This window comes from Natator depressus, chromosome 5, assembly GCF_965152275.1.
Source record: "Natator depressus isolate rNatDep1 chromosome 5, rNatDep2.hap1, whole genome shotgun sequence".
NCBI classification, from domain to species: domain Eukaryota; kingdom Metazoa; phylum Chordata; order Testudines; family Cheloniidae; genus Natator; species Natator depressus.
In genome coordinates, this window is record NC_134238.1 from 39,201,001 (window position 1) to 39,220,842 (window position 19,842).

Here is a 19,842-nt window from a genome sequence, read left to right on the forward strand (position 1 = left end):
GCTATTTATTTTTACTCAGCATATTGTTTGATTATGTCTGCTGGTAGCCTGGGGTGTGTTTTAAACTGTTTTAATTTTCTTTTATTTTGGGGCTATATTTATTTGATGTTTTCCTCCCCAAACAATGTGAATGATAGCACTAAAAAAGGTAGGTATAAAAGTTTGCCACAACTACTAATTTAGGGTCAGATTTTCAGCCAACCCTAAACTGGGTCTCCATTTTTGTAGGTGCAGTTTTGCATCCATAGGTAGTGCCCAGAAATGTAGATCATTTATGTATCAAAGCAACCAAATCTACAAGCACAATATTTGTGCCTATAGTTTTGCGCCAGTAAAAATGGAGACCAGTGTTTGAAAATGTGTTCCCAAATGTGAAATGAATTCATGTTGTTCAACTATAGAGCCAGATCCTTTATTTTCAGAGTACCAGCCGTGTTAGTCTGTATTCGCAAAAAGAAAAGGAGTACTTGTGGCACCTTAGAGACTAACAAATTTATTTGAGCATAAGCTTTTGTGAGCTTGCATTCGATGCATTCGATGAAGTGAGCTGTAGCTCACGAAAGCTTATGCTCAAATAAATTTGTTAGTCTCTCAGGTGCCACAAGTACTCCTTTTCTTTTTAAGATCCTTTAGTGTTGCACGTCCCTTTTTCATCATGCTGCCAGTAGATTCTGGTCAGTCTGCCATGGGACGATCACCACAATGTGTAAAGGGCATCCTCTAAAGCGGTGTTTTTCAAAGTTCGGGTCACGACCCAGTACTGGGTCGCGGCATGTAAGGCACTGGGTCACCTTGCTGAGCACCCAGGGACCCGAGTGGTTCTGGTGAGCACCGCCGACTGGGACGTTAAAAGTGCCGTCGGCAGTGCTGCCCAGCTAAGGCAGGCTAGTGCCTACCTGTTCCAACACCACGCCGCTCCCCAGAAGCGGCCAGCAACGGGTCTGGCTTCGCGCGCTGCCGTGCTCCAAGCACTGGCTCTGCACTCCCAGCCAATGGGAGCTGGCAGGGACGGTGCTGTGGGTGAGAGCTGTGCGGAGCCACTTTTGCATGCCTCTGCTTAGGAGCCAGATCTGCTGCTGGCTGTTTCCGGGGCACAGCACAGTCTGCAGTGCCAGGACAGGCAGGAAGCCTGCCTCTGCATCCTGACTGTGCCGCTGACCAGGAGCCACCAGAGGTAAATCCACACCCCAACCCCACGCCCCTACCCCAGCCCTGAGCCCTCCCCCCCCAAACCTGGAACCCCTTCCTGCACCCCCAACCCCTCATCCCCGGCCCCACCCCAGAGCCTGCACCCCCAGCGCAAAGCCCTGACTCCCTCCTGCAGCTCAACCCGTTTCCCCAGCCCTGAGATCCCCCCCAAACCCAGAGCCCCTCCTGCACCCCAAACCCCTCAACCCCAGTCCATTGGGTCGCAGGCATCAACAATTTTCTTCAACCGGGTCCCCAGAAAAAAAGTTTGAAAACCACTGCTCTAAAGGCATAGAACCACCAAAGGGCTCCTGTATCATCCCACTTTCCTGCTGGCAGCATAGGGCACATGTCTGAGATTCCTCTATGTTGGATTGATCCCCAGCTGCAGTTTCAGCTTCTCAGGTTACTCTAAGCTGCTATTGAGGACTGCTCCTGTTCACAACAGCCCCAGTGCAAAAACAAGCTTTCCACTACCTTCAGACCTGTGCTCTCAACCTACGCTGCACTATATACTCCTTGCTATAGCTGAGTGTGTGACCCATGATTTCTTTGTATTAAATGTGGTGCAGCATCAGCATCCTTTAATGAGACTTTTCTATTTTAGGTCATCCATTTTAAGTTTAAAAATGGATCACTGATATGCTACTAAGGCAACAGCTACTATGGGTCACATGACCTTGTTTCAACCAATTGGCTTATTTGGCATTAGAAGGATACTTTTACAACTCTGTGTGCTATAGAGATGTTAAGTATAATATGCACATGTATTTAGAGGGGAGGAAAGCATGGAAAATATTTACTGCCTTGGATTCAGATTTAAAATGAGATTTATATATCATGGTCATTGAAGCTGAAACAGAGCTATCCAACATCTTAGCTTTCTTCTTGCCCCATTGTGCTTATTGTCGCATTCTGGTTCTTATATAGAATTCACTGATCTGGTGGTGGTAGGTTTTCTTGTGGGGTTAGTAACAATTACAGAATATGAAATGAGTGGATATTTTAAAATATTTCCGTCTTCCTAAACAGTCTGTAACATTTTATATGCCAGTACCTTTCTAGGAACAGACACTGTACTTTTAATTCAAATGCTATTTTAGTAAATGAAAAGAAGTATATTCATTGTGGTGTATTTCTGGAGTTATTCCCATCCTCCTAGCCCATGGAGAAAAAGAGTGAAGTTTTAATCTACCCTTGCCACCTCTGCTACCCTTGGCCAATAGGGAAGTAATTTGAATGTTCTTCCCCATTGACTTATCAGTTCCTACATCAATCCTCTGGGCCATTGTGGAAGAGCACTGAAGATTTCACCTCTGTACTTTTCCTCCTGATCTTCAAGAAAGGGAAGCAAAGATTCCAGTTTCCCAATCCAGCTCGTCCCCCTCCCTCCTCCTTCCCCCCCACCAAGGTGGTGATCTCACAACTCCCTTTCTGGCAGACTAACAGGATATACACTTTAGGGGCAGGGGCAATGTGGTTGAGTACCCACTTTTTGATTCTTCGGGGTATGTGTTTTATTAAAATGATGGTGACAGAATTTTGTCTACAGTAGTTTGGTATGTTGTTGATATGGTGAAGCTGAATTTTTGCACAAACTTATTAGAATAATAAAAAATTGTGAATAGCTTGGTTGGTGGAGTAGAGAAAGGGCAAACATTTATAATATTTTCCCTGGAACCCACACCATTTGGATGCTACATCTCACTTCCATTTTTATTCTGAGAAAGTAAATATATATTAAAACAAGAGCTGTAAACCTAAACATGTCACAAGTACACATACTACATCCTGGTGTAATTTTAATTATAACATAAGTTTTTACTTGCAGACAGGCCCTTCCACCAATTAAAATAGTGTTTATGGAGCATTGGAGCTGGGTCCTACAGTCCTTACTAACAGGAGATATAAACCAGCGGTGCTGGATCCTAAGTCTTTTTCACAGGATTCCAGAGAAAAGTTGTGCTCTGAATAATGAGGGAAATGCGATTATCATGAAAGCACCACTGGCTAGTAATAAAAGTATTTTTATTGGCTGAAATAGAACTATATGGAATAAGAGGAGAAGGGTATGGCCTAGGTGCGTACTTTTTTCTGTATTAAACTCCTACTATAGACAATATTCATTGTTTAATTTTTGAAAGAAAAGTTCATTTAAACCAGGGGTGAGCAAACTTTTTGGCCCGAGGGCCACATTGGTGTGGGGAAATTTCATGCAGGGCCATGAATGTAGGGCTGGGGCAGGGGGTGCGGTGTTCAGGAAGGGGCTCAGGGCAAGGGGTTGGGGCAGAGGAGGGGGGTGGGGTGTACAAGGGGGCTCAGGGAAGGGGGTTGGGGTGCAGGAGGGGTAAAGGTAGAATGCGGCAGGGGGCTCAGGGCAGGAGGTTGGGGTGCAGGTGGGGTGTGGCAGGGGGCTCAAGGCAGGGGGTTTGGGTGCAGGAGGGAGTGTGGGGTGCAGCAGAGGGCTCGGGGTGCAGGAGGGCTCTCTGCCTGCCTGCCCGCGCTGGCCCCGGCCCCGCGCCACTCTGGGAAGCAGCCAGCACCACTTGCCTGTGGGTACCTCCCCTGAAGCTCCCATTGACCGCAGTTCCCCATTCCTGGCCAATGGGAGCTTCGGGGGAGGTATCCACAGGCAAGGGCAGTGCGCGGAGCCCTCTTCCCCCTTCCCCCAGGGGCTGCAGGGACGTGGTGCCAGCCATTTCCCGGAGCGGCACAGGGGTGGCAAGCCCACGGGCTGGATCCAAAGCCCTGAGGGGCTGGATCCAGCCTGCGGGCCATAGTTTGCCCACCCCTCATTTAAACACAGTGTCCCTAGTGCTGTCTTGAATCGGCCTTCCACTTTGATTTGCCAGTACCTTTCTAGGAACAGACACTGGCTAATTTTGGAAATCCTTTATTTTGTTACATTGATTTGCAAGAGGTTTACTTGAGAATAAGTGAGAGTAAGACATAACACATTTTATATTGCCCTTGATCTTTAATGTAGGTTTGTTTTTAGACAATGGTAACCATGCATAGACTTGTTTTTTTCAATATGTGTCTTGTATTCTAAAAAAATTGTACTGTTTAATTATTTTATATTTGGTAAGGGTTTTGGCATAGTTAGAAAAAGAAACTTTGTTCCTTTTGTTCCATGGCTGAAAAGTCACACACATCTTTACTGAGCACTATAATTTTTACCCACTTTTGGCAAGTGTTCTGCATTCCCTGACTCTCAACTTTGTAATAGTCTACATTTTTTAATCTTTTTACCAGATCCTGCAAGCACAAAGAATAAAAATGATAATTTCTCTTATATATAAATGTAATAGAAAGATCCTTTCTCCACTCCCAGATAAGAGGAAGAAAACGATGATGAAACAAATTTATAATCCAGATTCCTCCCTTTCAGAATGTTCCTGACCAAACAATGTTACCACAAAGCTCTATACCACTCCTTGCTTCTTGCTTCCACCCTAGCTCCAGATGACAGGATCTCAGGTTCCCAATGGAACCTTCTGGTGCTTCTGATTGAGCGTCATATGCTCAAAGGGTATAGTCTTACACCTCCAGAATCCCAGAGCTATTCAAATGCAGGAACTCGTTGAAACCAGCCCTGTATGTTCTTTGCATGCTTGGGCCATGTGCCATATCTGCTATACTGTGTCCCGCTTGTGTCCCCTTGTTGCGTCATTTTGTGTACAATTAGACTATTCTACGCTTCATACTGAAGCATTTGATAACTGATGTGGGTTTTTGGTGTTAGACATTTTAACACGAAGCTACAAGTTCATTTCCTAGAGGACACGTTCTAGACTTGAGTGAAAGATGGGACAAAAGCTTTTGATGTCAGGATGGTTATTTATTCATAGATTAAATAAAGTAATATCAAAGCAGGTTTTAAAAAAACTTTTCATGTATTCACTATAAAACTTCAGAAACAAAGACATGAAACATCCTAGTGCTAGATGCAGTGTCTCTCTTTTTCCTAGGTATGTAGTATATTTTCTTCCTTTTTTGGATGAAAAGAGAACATATTCAAATAACTATAAGTAATCTGAAAGCTGCATTTTATCATCTTTTATAAGCAATTCTCATTCTAAATATGAAAGTAAAATGAGAACCTGACAAGAATTAAAAAGTAGAACTTCAATTAAAAAAAACAATTTTAGATTATTTTTACCACCACTTAAATACAGTTTTACTTTATAAAATAGAATATTTAGAAGATAGGACTGAGGTAAGCCAACTGCAATATACCTGGGCATGAAGCCTTCAACAGTTAGGAAACTCCAGCTAGTATAAAACACTGGGGTAAGTCTCCTCAGCAACAGAGGCTACCGCAAACACATCACACCTGTCCTCCGCTCTATACACTGGCTTCCCATGGAATTTCGAATCAAGTTCAAGGTCTTCATCCTTATCTTAAAGGTGCTCAATGGCTGAGGCCCAGATTATCTAAAAGATCCACCCCAGTTTGAAGATAAAGTCCAAGGCTGTGAACTTTGCTCTTCTGGCACAGTGGAACTTTCTACAATAATGATAGCTCTTTCTTGGGAACTGGCCCAAGACAAAAGAATGAACTCCCACAAGAACTAATAACCATCACAAACCTCACTACTTTCCACTCTAAGAGCAAGGCATATTTCTTTGGCCTTGCCTTTTCTCATATAAACATATAGCTCTGTGTGTATGTGTGTGTAAATATATTTTTTTAAATCCAAAGTAAAACATTCCACTGCACACAATCTTCCCCTGGGGAGGAGATGAAAGAACAAACAAGCAACAGATGTTCGTCACATTGCTTAATGCATTACTGGAGGGTACTCAGATATTATGGTTAAAGGTGCGGTATAAGAACCTGTATAGAACAGAATAGTATATATGTAAGCCATGTGCTGTTAAAGTGGCTTGTTAAGAGGTTGGATGCTCCAGCAGAGTCGATAGGAGCATTCTAGTGCCTTCATGAGACTAAGCAAGCACTGCAGTATCTGTATCAGACAAAAATGTTTCCTAAAGTATTACGTGCTTCCAATATCGCCCTTCCCAAAATAGTGAAAGTTATGAGGCCAGTTCAACAAATCCATTTGCAAGCTATGAAAGGATGAAATGGGCCTTAAAATAGAACAGGAGAGTCACGACCATCAACCTGTCACAATGAAGTATAAAAGACTGTTTTATAGCTGTCTTCAAAGCTAGGTACAAGGTCTTGTTTCCCTTAGCTGCTTCATTCAAATTAAAACTTTGAAAAATTAAACTTTTAGTAGAGGGCTCTTCAATCTAGCAGACAAAGGCATAAAAAGATACAATGACTGGAAGCTGAAGCTAGATAAATTCAGGCTAGATTTAAGGCACAGTTTTTTAAGAGTGATGATAATTAACCATCGGGATGTTGTGGATTCTCAATCACTTAAAGTCTTTAAATCAGAATTGGATGATGCTCTAAAAGATGTGCTGGGTGAAATTCTGTGCCCTGTGTTACACAGTAAGTCAAAACAATATCATATTGGCCTTGATGTAAAAACAGCCTATTGCTGGTAAGGGTATTCATTCAAATCCAAGATTTTTCTTGAATTTCATTTCTCACATGACTGTTGAATTCAAAAATTAAATTTAAGTAATTTTGTTATTCAAGAAGGAAAGCATTTTGGGGGTAGCCACAATTTGTTCACAAGCTTATATACAGTATTTTAGTACAAAGCCATCTTTCATAAAGACAATGTTGGTATGCTCCTGCTGTAATAGCAAATTTTAGAAGTTGTTTAAGAAAAATTGTTCTCCTTAACCTCTGAGGTTAGGACAAGAAGCAATGGGCTTAAATTGCAGCAAGGACGGTTTAGGTGGGCATTAAGAAAAATTTCCTGTCAGGGTGGTTAAGCACTGGAATAAATTGCCCAGGGAGGTTGTGGAATCTCTGTCATTGAAGATTTCAAGAGTAGGTTAGACAAACATCTGTCAGGGATGGTCTAGGTAATACTTAGTCCTGCCTTGAGTGCAGTGGACTGCACTAGAAGACCTCTCGAGGTCCCTTCCAGGTGTACAATTCTGTGAAATATATTATTGCTATTAGAAACCATGCTTCTTAGAATCAGTCCCAGTATCACTCTTTCTCCCATATTTTTAATCTTCCTTAGGATTACATAGTCTTTTTTTAAAAGACCAAAATACATTCTCCCTCCTCCTTGTAACAACCTTTTATGTACTGGAAACTGTTATCATGTCACACCGCTCAGTCTTCTCGTCTTCAGACTAAACAAACCCAATTTTTTCAATCTTCCTCACAGGTCATGTTTTCTAAACCTTTAATAATTTTTGTTGCTCTTCTCTGGACTTTTTCCAATTTGTCCACATCTTTCCTGAAATGTGGTGCCTAGAACTGGAAACAATACTCTAGTTGAAACCTAATCAGCGTGGAGTAGAGCAGAAGAATTACTTCTTGTGTCTTATTTACAACACTCCTGCTAATACATCCCAGATTGATGTTCTCTTTTTTTGCAACAGTGTTTCACTATTGACTTATATTTAGCTCGTGATCCACTATGACCCCCAGCTCCCTTTCCAGAGTACTCCTTCCTAGGCAGTCAATTCCCATTTTCTATGTGTGCAACTGATTATTCTTTCCTAAGTGGAGTACTTTGCATTTGTTCTTACTGAATTTCATCCTATTTACTTCAGACCATTTCTCCAGTTTGTGCACATCATTTTAAGTTTTAATCCTATCCTCCAAATTTAAAGATGAATTGCACTCATATAGTAATGATAAATGCTTTCCCCTTATTTAAGATACTTCAATTTTTGTCCAGTTTTGTAACTGTCTACAAAGTTGTATGGTATAAGTTATTGGTAGACGTATAGTGCAGTCTCATTCTTCTAAAGGGAAAAAAAAGAAAACTCTACATTTCTAGTTATTTACCTCTTAGATACTTTTGGTCATTTGTTTTGCCAGTTGCTTCTTAGCTGTTTGTGTAATTTATTTTAAAAGTTTTGAAAAGCTACTTGACAATGTGTTCAGCTGAGCATTAAATAATGAAAACATTGTAATATAGGTGTGCCCTATGCTTATCAAGCAAATTTCCTGTTTAGCTAGTCCAGCTAAAACATTTTCCTGTTTTTTTCCAGTGTTATCCAAGATAAATTCTGTGGCATCATTAACATTTCTGTGGAAGGGCTGCATGATGTTATGACTGAAGATCCTGAAACAAGAACATACAAAGAGTAAGTGGAAAATCTAATTAACCCATGTGTGCTGAATAGTACTAGCAGTTTAAGATTTGTGCTCTCGCTCTCCCTCTCCCTGGAAAAACTGCTTTGGGGAGTTGAGACAGTTGCATGTTCTGAAGAAGTCTGTTTTCACAATAGTAGATTTTTTTTGTGGGGGGTTTCATGGGAGTATTGAAGCATGAGAAAAGTTTTGTAACAAGTTTGAAGTGGGAGTAGACTAAATTAGACTTTGGCTAATAAATTCACCTACCACATGGTTTTACAAATTGTGCGTGTGTGTGTGTGTGTGTGTGCGCTCCGATTTGTAAGACATTGTGGTAGGTAAATGTATGAGGCAATGTCTAATTTGTAAGGCTGTCGATTAATCGCAGTTAACTCACGCGATTAACTCAAAAAATTGTAATTAAAAAAATTAATCGTGATTAATCAGTTTTAATTTCACTGTTAAACAGTAGAATACTAATTTAAATGTATTAAATATTTTGGACATTTTTCTGCATTTTCATATATTGTATTCTGTGTTGTAACTGAAATCAAAGTGTATATTATTTTTTATTACAAATATTTGCACTGTAAAAATTATAAAAGAAATAGCATTTTTAAATTCACATCATACAAGTACTGTAGATTTTTTTCGGTTACCTAACTGCACTCAAAAACAAAACAATGTAAAACTTCAGAGCCTACAAGTCCACTCAGTCCTACTTCTTATTCAGCCAATCACTAAGACAAACAAGTTTGTTTACATTTAGAGGAGATAATGCTGCCCTCTTATTTACAATGTCACCAGAAAGTGAGAACAGGCATTTGCATGGCACTTTTGTAGCCGGCATTGCAAGGTATTTACATGCCAGGTATGCTAAACATTCGTATGCCCCTTCATACATAGGCCACCTTTCCAGAGGACAATATTTAAATAAATGGTATTCTATTAGTGTTTAACAGTGCGATTAATCACGATTAATTTTTTTAAGCGCTTGACAGCTTTATTAACTTGATCTCTTTATTGCATGGCTTTTCATGAGCATGTGTACACTTACACCCCTATGTATATATTAAAGAGCATTTGTTTTATAAATTATATGTACTTCATTCAGTGTTTCTCCTAAGGTGGTACACCTCTACCCCGATATAACGCTGTCCTCAGGAGCCAAAAAATCTTACCACATTATAGGTGAAACTGCGTTATATCGAACTTGCTTTGATCCACTGAAGCATCCCCCCCCCCCCCCCCCCGCAGCACTGCTTTACCGCGTTCTATCTGAATTCGTGTTATATCAGGTCGCGTTATATCGGGGTAGAGGTGTATCAATGAAAGCATAAGTTTTTCAGGCTTGTTCCCAAAGCAACAAAGCTTGCCTGTTGAGACTAAATTGTATAAAATGGACATAAAATGACCTTGATTTATTGCTTAAAATGAACCATGTGTTTTTGCAAGATGTCCTGTTTCTAGTGTTTGGGGAGAAAATCAAGACTGGATGAAATTTGGTACCCAACTTACAGCACTGGAGAGACTGGGAGCCCATTCTACAAGAGTAACCCTTCCTCCACAGCTTGTCTACATAATAGTATCTGCATCTTAGATGTAAAAGTCTTTATTTAAATGGTCCTCATCCCTCTTCACGAGAATTACTGTGTGCTAATCTTCTGCAAGGCATATCTGATAATGCAGTTTCTTGAGAGAGAAAGGAACGTTATTAATCAGTGACTGGAGCTCCCAAAATATATTGTTGCTGCAGATCCACATTTATCCATCCTCCTTCCTTGCTTCTTGGGAGTACTGCAGCTAGTTTAGACGAAGTAGAGAAATGAATACTTATGTGACGAGGCCTGGTTCTTGGGTCCGCAGATGGAAATCCCCCTCCCCCCCATGTTTAAAATGTTAGAGTGGTTGTGAAATTGCAAGGCCAGTGTGTCTCTGCGGAGGTTATATATTCTGAGAACTCTAGTCATTGGTAAGAAATTTTCCTTCTACAGAGGTCATAAGCACTGTGACTCAGGTGTTTTCGGACTTACAAAGGATTCCTTAACAACCTTAGAAGTACTTCTAAGTCACAATGTATTTATGGTCAGGTAGAGCCTTTGTAATTCTGAATGTGCTGCTCTGCCTAAATGCATTAAAACAATGTAAATTACAGAGGTATTTCGGAGTGTAAAAAAATAAATGTAGGTACTGCTTTCACACATCCAATTCCTTTATGCCTTAATCCTCCTTACACATTTACAGTGAAATATAAAAATAAATAAAATAAAATGAACAATCGTGAAGAGTAAACCTTTTTGTTAATGGAAAAAACAAAGACTAGCAATAACACATCAATATAAGCCGCCATCATATTTTATTCCCCAAGCAGAGACCATATCAGCTACAAGAGAGAGAAAGCAGGATTTTACATATAAATATCTTCCTATTGACAACACTCACACATATGTATGAAGGGGAAAAATCTGTTCTCCAATGCTATGGTTCTAAGGATATCAAAATTCAATGTATTCTAGAAAGCAAGAGTGTCATTATTGAGATTTTCTCCAGCATGTTTATCTTCGGTCAAGTTAGAGGATGTTCTAGCTGAAAAATAATTTGAATTCAGTTTACAACTTTATATTACAAAAAATCAGTGTTGTTCAGGCTCATAAATAATATACACTGTTCCTCTGTTTAATTTGGCAGCAACAGGGATATTAAACAGGAAGAAGTTAAATTCTGCTACATATTTTAACCCCCTGCTAATAAAATTAAAAAGTGTTCCCTTTGAACTACATCAAACACATCCCTACAAGAAAAAACAGAACTTTAAAACTCAGAGATAACACATAATTTCTTTATCTCATCAGCTCCAAAATTCAATGTCAATCTGACAAAAAAACAGATATCACAATGAAAGCAGAGTGTGATGTCATAGCTGACATTGGTTCAAAATATGGATTATCCATTGTCAACAGATCCCTCTTGTACCTGTGAAGAGAGCATGGAGCTTAAGCGTTATAATGCAGGAATCAAAAAGGTCTTACTATAGGAGAGGAGCGTTCCTTTAATTTCAAGCATCTCTTAGATATAATTTAAACACATTGAGGGGTTTGTTAATTAAGTAACTGTCAGTATGGAAGAGAAATGTACAAAATATAAATTGATTGAATATTTTGTTTTTTCCATTGCAACACAGCATATCTGAACACCACATCAAACCAGTAATCTGTGTAGCCTGATATCCTGTCGTTGATAATGACCAATGCAACATACTTCAGAGGAAGGTTGCAATAAACTCCATAGTAGATAAATAAGGATAAACTGCCTGATAGGGGACAATTCTTTCTAACCGCTTTGTTTGTATGTTTTAATTGGTTTATGCCCTAAAGCAGGAGGTCTTTATAGCTGGTACAAAAAGTTTTTTTACCCTATGTATGTAACTGTGGATGTTCCCATTTTTCATCCAAGTGTGTAATCCTTGTGACAATGAGTTGTACAGGTTAAGTATGTGCTGTGTAAAAAGAGTATTTTCTTTCATCACATTTTATATATTACTTTTAAATTTCATGGAATATTCTTTGTTCCACTCTGCTTCTCAGAGATTCATTGTCCTAAATTAAAGTCTCAGTTTGTTCATGTAAAGAAGCAAGTTTATTTGCTGTACTGGTTTGTGTAAGTCACCTAAACTCCATGCTGAGGTATGAATCAAATCCAATTTCTGTTCTATTGATTCATGTGTCATTATCAGAGCAAGTTTTTGTGTGGTTAGAACTTAGTAACATTTTCTGTCTCTTCATTTTGTGTAACTTCTGAAAGTATTATTTCAGCTGTAAGTTGCAAAGTCTGATTTTGTTAACTGCCAGATGGTCCATAATACTACTACCTCCTTACCATAGGCTTTTGCAAAGAGCTCTGTGGATCTGGTTATTTGTTACTGGTTAAGAATCTCTCTCTAATTGCCTTCCCCGGTGTTTATTTAGACACTAAAGGAACTGGGATAGGGTTGTATTAATGTTTTGTCAAGGGCAGTTTTTGTTTTTGTTCCCCCCCATCCCAGAGACAGGTTATTTACTATCCCCAGGGAAGAAATACTCAAAAATCTTAGACTTCAATTATAATGCAGCCTGGAACTTTCATTGGCAACTTGGGTTTACACTACAATGGTGCAGACTCCATTGCTTATCTTAAACATAAAACAAGGGAAACCCTTGGGTTCTGTGGTTGCTGTTCAAACTCAAACTTCTCTTTCACATTGCTAATATATATAGTTTTGTAGTATGCTGTTGACTTGCAAAGGGGAGAGAAAGGATCTGTGAACTAACTAGTGTCAGAACTGATGCGAGTCTTGTGATACATTTCCCAAGTATAGATATGTCCTGAGAGAACAGTCTTGAAACAAAGGGAACTGACACCTTCTTCATTAGCTCATTGAGGAGCACTTGGACTGCAGCGTCTTCACCACAGGGGGCTTATTACATTATTTATTGGCTCATCATAACTTTGGGGTCAGAAATTTGCAGCCCCACATCCATATGTGTGCCTTTCCTTTCATTTCTACCGATCTGCATCAAATTATGGAACACACATCTCCTTTTGAAAATAAATTTCTTATTCACCAATTCACTTTTACTGAAGACCCTAATCACTTTTTACTGTAATAAAACAAACCTCTGAGAGCCATTTTTAAAGTGCACCAAGCATTTGTGACGTGAAATACTGGGATTATATAGCACTGTTATTAAACTGAACCTTGAAAAACCTTAATGAAAGAATAAGTTAAACCACCACAGAGCACAAAAGTAGAGACAACTTTATTAGTAAGCAGCATTCAACAGTAGGCTTACTTTGCAGCCTTGGCACATGCACAGTTCTTATAAAGCAGAAGCAATCCCCTCAGCATCTGAAATTTTTAAATTTTACTTCAAAACCTGACTTAAACCAGAGACTTAAATAGAAAAACATTGGAGCCCTCTCTGTAACCACAGTAACTTCTAAATCCATATGTCTATTTAGTGTAGCAAACAAACTGGAAAAAAAACGGGACTTGGTTTTACATATGATGTAGGAATACATGTTTTAAAAACTGGCTCAATATATTCTAGCTGAAAACAAATTGTCTAAGCAGTTTGGCAATTTAAAAAGGACACTATTGCCTCTAACAGTGGAAGCACCCCTTTACAATAAAATAGGTACCGCTAAACCTCTTGAGTGACATGGGACCCTTTATGTTATCTGTTGATAATCCTGTTGAGGTGGCTACTGTTAAAAAGCAATGCTAGTTTTTAAATAACTTATAAATATTTTTCCATTATCTTGAAGACCTAGTCTGCCATTTATTTCTTGAGTGTTTTAATTCTTAGTGTGAATTTACAATATCTGTATTCCTGTTCTTAGCTGCATGTTGATGTCTCATTTTGAGGAGCCCAAAATGACAGAAGATGAGGAACCTCCTACAGAACAGGACAAAAGGAAGAAGACGGTAAGTTCTTTATATCTTTAGTTAAATGTTTGGAGTTATAATTTAATACAGTAGTCAACCTTAAGTCTTTGCCACTGGTTTTGGTTCATCCATTGTTGTCATTTATAGTACGCTTTAAAAACTCTACTCCCAATCTGAGAGGTCAGGAACCTTTAGAACAAATTGCATAGAATAGACAATTATACTTTTGCATTTTTTTCAGACTCTAAAGTCTAGTAAAGAACAAAATAGTCAGACACATAGCAGAACATAATTTGTTGGGGAATAGTCAACACGTTTTTTTGTAAAGGGAAACCATACCTCCCCAATCTACTAGAATTCTTTAAGGGGGTCAACAAGCATGTGGACAAGGGGGATCCAGTGCATATAGTGTATTTAGATTTTCAGAAAGCCTTTGACAAGGTCCCTCACCAAAGGCACTTAAGCAAAGTAAGCAGTCGTGGGATAAGAAGGAAGGTTCTCTCATGGATTGGTAACTGGTTAAAAGATCGGAAACAAAGGGTAGGAATAAATGGTCAGTTTTCAGAATGGAGAGAGGTAAATAGTGGTGTCCCCCAGGGGTCTGTACTGGGCCCAGTCCTATTTAACATATTCATAAATGATCTGGAAAAGGGGGTAAACAGTGAGGTGGCAAAATTTGAAGATGATGCAAAACTACTCAAGATAGTTAAGTCCCAGGCAGACTGCAAATTGCTACAAAAGGATCTCTCAAAACTTGGTGACTGGGCAACAAAATGGCAGATGAAATTCAATGCTGATAAATGCAAAGTAATGCACATCAGAAAACATAATCCCAACTACACATATAAAATGATGGGGTCTAAATTAGCTGTTACCACTCAAGAAAGAGATCTTGGAGTCATGGTGGATAGTTCTGTGAAAACATACACTCAATGTGCAGCAGCAGTCAAAAAAGCTAACAGAATGTTGGGAATAATTAAGAAAGGGATAGGTAATAAGGCAGAAAATATCATATTGCCTCTATATAAATCCATGGTATGCCCACATCTTGAATACTGCGTGCAGATGTGGTCGCCCCATCTCAAAAAAGATATATTGGAATTGGAAGAGGTTCAGAAAAGGACAACAAAAATGGTTAGGGGTATGGAACGGCTACCGTTTGAGGAGAGGTTAATAAAACTGGGACTTTTCAGCTTGGAAAAGAAATGACTAAGGGGGGGGGATATGATTGAGGTCTATAAAATCATGACTGATGTGAAGAAAGTAAATAAGGAAGTGTTATTTACTCCTTCTCTTAACACAAGAACTAGGGGTCAACAAATGAAATTAATAGGCAGCAGGTTTAAAACAAACAAAAAGAAGTATTTTTTCACACAACACAGTCAACCTGTGGAACTTCTTGCCAGAGGAGGTTGTGAAGGCCAAGACTACAACAGCGTTCAAAAAAAGAACTAGATAAATTCATGGAGGATAGGTGCATCAATGGCTATTAGCCAGGATGGGCAGGGATGGTGTCCTTAGCCTCTGTTTGCCAGAAGCTGGGAATGGGTGACAGAGGATGGATCACTTAATGATTACCTGTTCTGTTCATTCCCTCTGGGGCAACTGGCACTGGCCACTGTCAGAAGACAGAATACTGGGCTAGATGGAACTTTGATCTGACCCAGTATGGTCGTTCTTATATTCTTAAAGAAATGCTGCCAAGAAGTGATGGGGGGAAGGAGAAAAAAAATCCCTCAATATGTCTTCCAGTTTTTGCCTATGTCTCAAACAGGAACATTACTAAGGATTTCCAAAAATTTAGCCTTTCTTGCAGGAAAAAAAAAAGTATAAGCACAGAATAGTAGTTAGAAACTTGAAACATTTTCTATCCTCTAGAAAGAAGTGACAGTACATATCTGTAATGATTTAAGTCATATTTCATTCTTTCTTTGGTAGGAAGCCAACATCTTATATAAACATTTGGCTTTCGTGTTTTTTGGTATATAGTTGGCAGTTTTCTCAGGTGGTTCTTAATTTCCTTAAATTGTATGAAAGGTTTCAGAGTAGCAGCCGTGTTAGTCTGTATCCGCAAAAAGAAAAGGAAGACTTGTGGCACTTTAGAGACTAAGAAATTTATTTGAGCATAAGCTTTCGTGAGCTACAGCTCACTTCATTGGATGCATGTAGTCGAAAATACAGTGGGGAGATTTATATACACAGAGAACATGAAACAATGGGTGTTACCATACACACTGTAAGGAGAGTGATCAGGTAAGGTGAGCTATTACCAGCAGGAGAGCGGGGAGGGAAAAAACCTTTTGTAGTGATAATCAAGGTGGGCCATTTCCAGCAGTTGACAAGAATGTCTGAGGAACAGTAAGGGGGGAAATAAACATGGGGAAATAGTTTTACTTTGTGTAATGACACATCCACTCCCAGTCTTTATTCAAGCCTAAGTTAATTGTATCCAGTTTGCAAATTAATTCCAATTCAGCAGTCTCTCGTTGGAGTCTGTTTCTGAAGTTTTTTTGTTGAAGAATTGCCACTTTTAGGTCTGTAATTGAATGACCAGAGAGATTGAAGAGTTCTCCGACTGATTTTTGAATGTTATAATTCTTGACGTCTGATTTGTGTCCATTGATTCTTTTACGTAGAGACTGTCCAGTTTGACCAATGTACTTGGCAGAGGGGCATTGCTGGCACATGATGGCATATATCGCATTGGTAGATGTGCAAGTGAACGAGCCTCTGATAGTGTGGCTGATGTGATTAGGCCCTGTGATGGTGTCCCCTGAATAGATATGCGGACACAGTTGGCAACAGGCTTTGTTGCAAGGATTGGTTCCTGGGTTAGTGTTTTTGTTGTGTGGTGTGCGGTTGCTGGTGAGTATTTGCTTCAGGTTGGGGGGCTGTTTGTAAGCAAGGACTGGCCTGTCTCCCAAGATCTATGAGAGTGATGGGTCGTCCTTCAGGATAGGTTGTAGATCCTTGATGATGCCCTGGAGAGGTTTTAGTTGGGGGCTGAAGGTGATGGCTAGTGGCGTTCTGTTATTTTCTTTGTTGGTCCTGTCCTGTAGTAGGTAACTTCTGGGTACTCTTCTGGCTCTGTCAATCTGTTTCTTCACTTCACCAGATCAGACAAATCAGACATCAAGACGTCTCTAAGGTGCCACAAGTCCTCCTTTTTTAAATTGTATGCTAATTTTAACTAGAGCCGATTAATGTTTTAGGTCAACTCTGCATATTAATCTAGCTAAATCCACTTTTCATTAAGATTGCAGTATCCCTAATTACAATAATCCCATTCAGCTGTTTTTAATTTTGTATTTTTAATTCTAAACTTCCATAGTTTAAGTTAATTAGAACATATTCATTAAAAGAAATAATAAAACAGTTTCACAATCCACAAAAATATTATCCTACTGATACATAGCAGGTTTATTGTATCCTTTTATAATGATAGTGGTTTGGTTGCTTTAATAGAGCCAAGTTCAGTAAGAATGCAATGCTTGTAAATTGTTTTGAAGACCTGTTTGCAATAAAATTCTATGCTAAGTGCTCCCTTTTTGACAGCAGGTACCCAGACCCAACAATGCTAATTCAGGATATATTTGCTATTGCATAAAATAATCCACTTCTTCCCTTTGCCTTAGTTGTTGTCTTTTAGTCCAAGCTTGAATTTTTGTTCTTCCTCCCTAGGTTTTTTTTTTTTCCTGATAGGGTACTAATATATAGAACCCGTCATCTGAACTGTCATAGACCAAGCCACAGAATGACATTGTATGCCATTCACCTTTTAATTTACTTTGTGTGTCTCATTTGAGACAATGCAGACTCACTACCAACCAGGCTTTCCAAGCACTGGTGTTTACAAGAAATCCACCATCTTATATAGGGAGGTAGAGTAGCTTAACATATTTCTTTCAGGTCAGAAGGAAGTAATGTGGAGAAGCAGAGGAGGGAGTCCTAGATAACAGGGAAATCTTCAGTGGTAACTGGTCGTCATCCTAGTAGTCACAGTAAGTGACAAGGAGAAATCCAGCATCTGCACTTCTGCAACTGAGCCACCGAAAGCAAATTTGCCAGTGAGAGGGAATGTAAAATCTCTCTAGTGTAATTTTGTTATTTTATTAGACAAAATATTTCTTTGAGTAACAGAACATTTAGATAAAAGGGCTGCATCTGGTACGCCAAAAATCAGTTTTTGAAAATGACATCATGATATTAAGCATGTGCATTTCTTCTTTTGTCTGCATTGTTTTGTCAGCTGACTTCTAAGAATGAATGGTTCTTCAAGTGTTTTCTCATGTCGATTCCATTCTAGGTATGCGCACGCCCACGTGCGCCGTCGTCAGAGATTTTTGCCTTATTTTTGCCTGGATTATTTAATTTAAACACCACTAAGGTTCTTGAAGTTAGTGGTATTCGTAGAGCCAGCTGTGGCGCCATCTCCAGTGCTGCACTCATGCGTCAGTATATCAGGTGCCACCGGCTCTATGCTCTCTCAGTTCCTTCTTACCGCCTGTGGTGGTTAGTCGGAGCACCTGTCTTTGCATAGCAAGGGCTAGCGGTTTCATCTCTTCCGACTTCGAGCCTTAGGGCCTTGTAAATAGTTGTTAATAGTAGTTAGTGTTACGTAGTTGTTAAATGTAGTCAGGAGTTAGAAGTTAGAGTCCCAGCGGGGACTTTGCCCCAGGTGAAGCATGCCCCAGTCTCCAGGGTTTAAGCCCTGTGCGGACTGTCACAGACCTATGCCTGTAAGTGACCCCCACAACTGCCTCCTCAAGTGCTTGGGGGAGTCACATGTGAAAGACGTGTGCCATATTTGTAAAAATTTTTGACCCCGGATTCAGAAAGAGCGGGATATTGGTTTGCGGGCTTTCCTCATGGAGGTGGCCCTTTGTCTGACTTCCGAGCCTTCCCGCCAAGACTCGCCTAGTTCCTCGGCCTCAGTGCACAGCACACCCCTGGCACCAGGCTCCGCCCGGCACCTCTCCCCATCACCCAGAAAGAAAATGAAGAAGCCCAAGACAGGCAGCATTCTCTATTTCCATGCCACAGATCTCCCGCAGCACAGCCCAGATATTCTGGGGCTCACCGTCGGTCACTGGCACCACAATCATGATCCCCACCATCTCAATGCAGATCACCTCAGGGAAGGCGCCAGTCTCCGTTGCACTGGCACACCGTTCATCCTCCACCGGTCATCCTCAGCCCAGCTCTCGGTTGCCTGCCCTGTGGGAGCGCTCCCCGTCGCAATTCCAGTCCCCCTGGCCCTCTTGATACCAGCACAGGTCCTCCCACTCCAAACATCGGTCTCCGGCAGCGACGGTCAGCGGGCAGACACAGGGGTCAATGGCCCCGCCGTGGTCACCAGAAGGGGATTCCTCTGGCACGGAAGGGCAGTTCAGCCCCTCGCCAAGACCCCACCAGCGCGAATGGTCACCTAAGGCCGCGTCGACATCTACAGTCGCCTTGGTAGCAGAGCCAGTGGCCAGCGCAGTGGCCTTAAAAGAGTGCATGGGTCATGCTGGTAATGCACTGCCAGTGGAGGAGATGGCTGAGCAGGTGGACACCTTGTTCAGTGTCCTCTCAGCCTCCACTCCGGCATGTGTTGCACTACTAGTGCATGACGGGGTCCTGAAAATTGCCATGGCCCTCTGGTAAACCCCGTCATCCATCCCTCCCACCTCCAAAAGGGCTGAAAAAAAGTACTTCGTCCCAGCCAAAGGGTTTGAGTACCTTTATACCTGCCCACCTCCAGACTTGCTGGTTGTCTCTGTGGCCAATGAAAAGGACAAGCATGGGCAATCTAGTTCAACTGCCACAAATAAAGAGGCCAAAAGACTGGACATTTTGGAGAGAAAAATGTATTCAACAGCCAGCCTGCAATTCCAGATGGTGAACCATCAGGCCCTCTTGGGCAGGTACAATTTTAACTCATGGGACTCCCTCCGTAAGTTCAAGGCATCCCTCCCTCAGGATCTAGCCCAGGAATTCGGTACCCTGGTGGAGGAGGGCACCACGGCAGCTAGGTGCTCTCTCCAGATGGCGAGGAATGTGG

The 19,842-nt window shown here is 40.7% G+C and overlaps 1 protein-coding gene across 1 annotated transcript in view; it reads left to right on the top strand.

Annotated features, from left to right (window-relative positions):
• IPO11 (importin 11) overlaps positions 1 to 19,842 on the top strand; it is a 299,402-nt gene that overhangs the window by 265,982 nt on the left and 13,578 nt on the right. The window contains exons 29-30 of the mRNA XM_074952611.1: positions 8,287 to 8,382; positions 13,751 to 13,835. Coding sequence (XP_074808712.1) covers positions 8,287 to 8,382; positions 13,751 to 13,835 — 181 coding nt within the window. The remainder of the gene's footprint in view (positions 1 to 8,286; positions 8,383 to 13,750; positions 13,836 to 19,842) is intronic.